Genomic DNA, 2,105 nt, shown 5'->3' on the forward strand with positions numbered 1-2,105 from the left:
AGAGTCAGACCTGGCTCTCGGGGAGGCCGGCGGCAGCTACACCCCTTCCCTGACCCCCTTTCCCTGCCTACCGAGGCCCCCACCGACAAAGCCAGGCCCTGCCCACCCCGAGGGGCTCCCTGGCAGCAGGAAGGCAGCGGATGCGTTGTCGCCGTGGTTTCTCCGAGCGTTGGGGCAGCCCCGGGGGCCGCAGGGTGGGAGCAGCTGACCCGCACCTGGGCCCCGCCAGCCCAGGGGCTCTGGGCATTACAGCGGACAGAGTCCCACGGGAGACCTGTCCCCTGTAAGGGGGCTCAGGCCAGGGCTCGGGCCACTCCCCAGCTCAGCACAAGAGGGAGTAAAGCCTGGTCACCTGCCGCTACTCCTATCTGACACCCTCCCCTCGTGCGAGACGAAGCCTTTGCGCACCCCAACCCTACCCACGGCACAGGCTGAGCCTTTGCACCCCGAGAACCAGTGGCAGAGAACAGAGAACCCCCAACCTCCGGGCCAGTCACCCACAGGAGGTCACAGCGAGTCCTTGGAGCCAGCCTGAGGCAGAGGGGCAGAGCCTGGGTTTGGCAGCTCAGCCCGATTCAAAGTCCTACTGCCGCCACCACGCTGGCAAACGTTTTTTGGCTGGTTAATTCCAGAAGTGTTTTCCAGTACCCTCTCCTCCCAAATTGGCCCTTTCCCCTGCTGCCATCCCTCAGCAGGGATGGCTGGAGCTAGCTCTGGGAGGGCGAGGCCCAGCAGAGCTGCTCGGGGCCGAGGGCCCAGTGTGGGTGACGGGCACATGGAGCGGCCGGGGCGCGCTGGCAGCTTGGTACGACCCCCCCCGCCCCTCCCCACCCCGCACCCCAGGAGCAGAGGAGAGGCCTTACCTGGCCGCCTGCAAAGATGACGGGAGAGCTGGATGGCTTGGGTCGGTACGGGATGGTGACACCCTTCGGGGGAGACTGGGTGACAGGCAGAGAGGGCAGGTCAGACACTGAGTGCCGCTAGCACGAGGCCCCCTCCCTGCACCCCACACCCCCACGGCTCTGCTCTGCATGTCCAGCTAGCCCTTTGGGGGACCCAGGGCAGGGCTATTTCTTCCCCATCTCAGGCACAGGGCCGACGGAGGACACCCAGGAGAATGGCAGGGCCATGGGTGACACCGTGAGCAGCTCTCGAGGCCCCGCACGACCCTGGCTTTAAGCGGCTCACCTGGATGAGGCTGTAATCCCCAGCTATCCCTTTGTCCACCAGCAGCTGTGTTTTTTTCTCCCCCCTCAGCATTTCCACCCCTCCAAGGGCAGCGGGATCCCCTGCAGCACCGGCCTCCCCAGGGCACGGGCCCGAGGAGGGGCCCTACCTCAAGCATGACGACGCAGATCTGTTTGACGCACTCGATGATGGACTGTGGGATCCCAGCGATGGTGATGGCTCGCTCAGTCGAGTTGGGCAGCATGTCCCCTGCCACCTGGACCTGTGCCCCCGTGCTCTGCCAAGCCGAGGGTTAAAAATAGCCCATCAGACCCCGGGCAGGGCTGAGACCTCAGCGACGAACCCTGCGCATGGTTATACATAGCCAAAACTGCCCCCCCTCCACTCCTCCTTTCCCCCAAAATAAAGTCCTTTAATCCCAGCTGGATACAATTCGGTCACCAGGAGCCTGAGGCAGCAGAGGGGGACCTGGACTTAGCCTGTCCCTGTAACCCAAGCCAAGCCAGTCCCCATGCCACCAGAGCCGGGCAGAGTTAATCCAACAGCACCCAGTGCTAAATGACACGGCCGAGGGCAGCGCTGCCAGCGCATCTCCCTCTCCAAAATCTCGGAAAAGGCCGGTGAGGAGGCAGTCAGAAGCCATGGGAAGGGGGGAGCAAGAACCCAGGCATCCAGCTGTGAGGGACAGCACCAGGCAGAGAAGGGTCTGCCCTGACTCTCAGCCTGCCAAGCACTAAAAATACAGGGAGCTCCAAAAAAATCCCAGTGATGTCACATCCCTGGGGCAGGGACAGCGCAGGGATTTGCCCTTGGGGACACCTGAACCCCACCGTGGGCCCCCCCGGGCTGGGCACCACGCACCTCTCGGATCTCCTTGATCTTGCAGCCTCCTTTGCCAATGAGGGACCCGCACTGGC

General features: G+C 63.9%; 1 protein-coding gene across 1 annotated transcript in view; it reads right to left on the reverse strand.

The window, feature by feature from the left end:
- The window catches only part of PCBP2 (poly(rC) binding protein 2), an 11,425-nt gene that overhangs the window by 6,941 nt on the left and 2,379 nt on the right, over positions 1–2,105 (reverse strand). Inside the window, 3 exon segments of the mRNA XM_017741205.1 lie at positions 864–938; positions 1,337–1,465; positions 2,050–2,105. The exon segment at positions 2,050–2,105 is cut by the window's right edge and continues 28 nt beyond it. Coding sequence (XP_017596694.1) covers positions 864–938; positions 1,337–1,465; positions 2,050–2,105 — 260 coding nt within the window.

The sequence above is a fragment of the Corvus brachyrhynchos genome, unplaced genomic scaffold, assembly GCF_000691975.1.
Source record: "Corvus brachyrhynchos isolate BGI_N302 unplaced genomic scaffold, ASM69197v1 scaffold318, whole genome shotgun sequence".
Lineage (NCBI taxonomy): Eukaryota > Metazoa > Chordata > Aves > Passeriformes > Corvidae > Corvus > Corvus brachyrhynchos.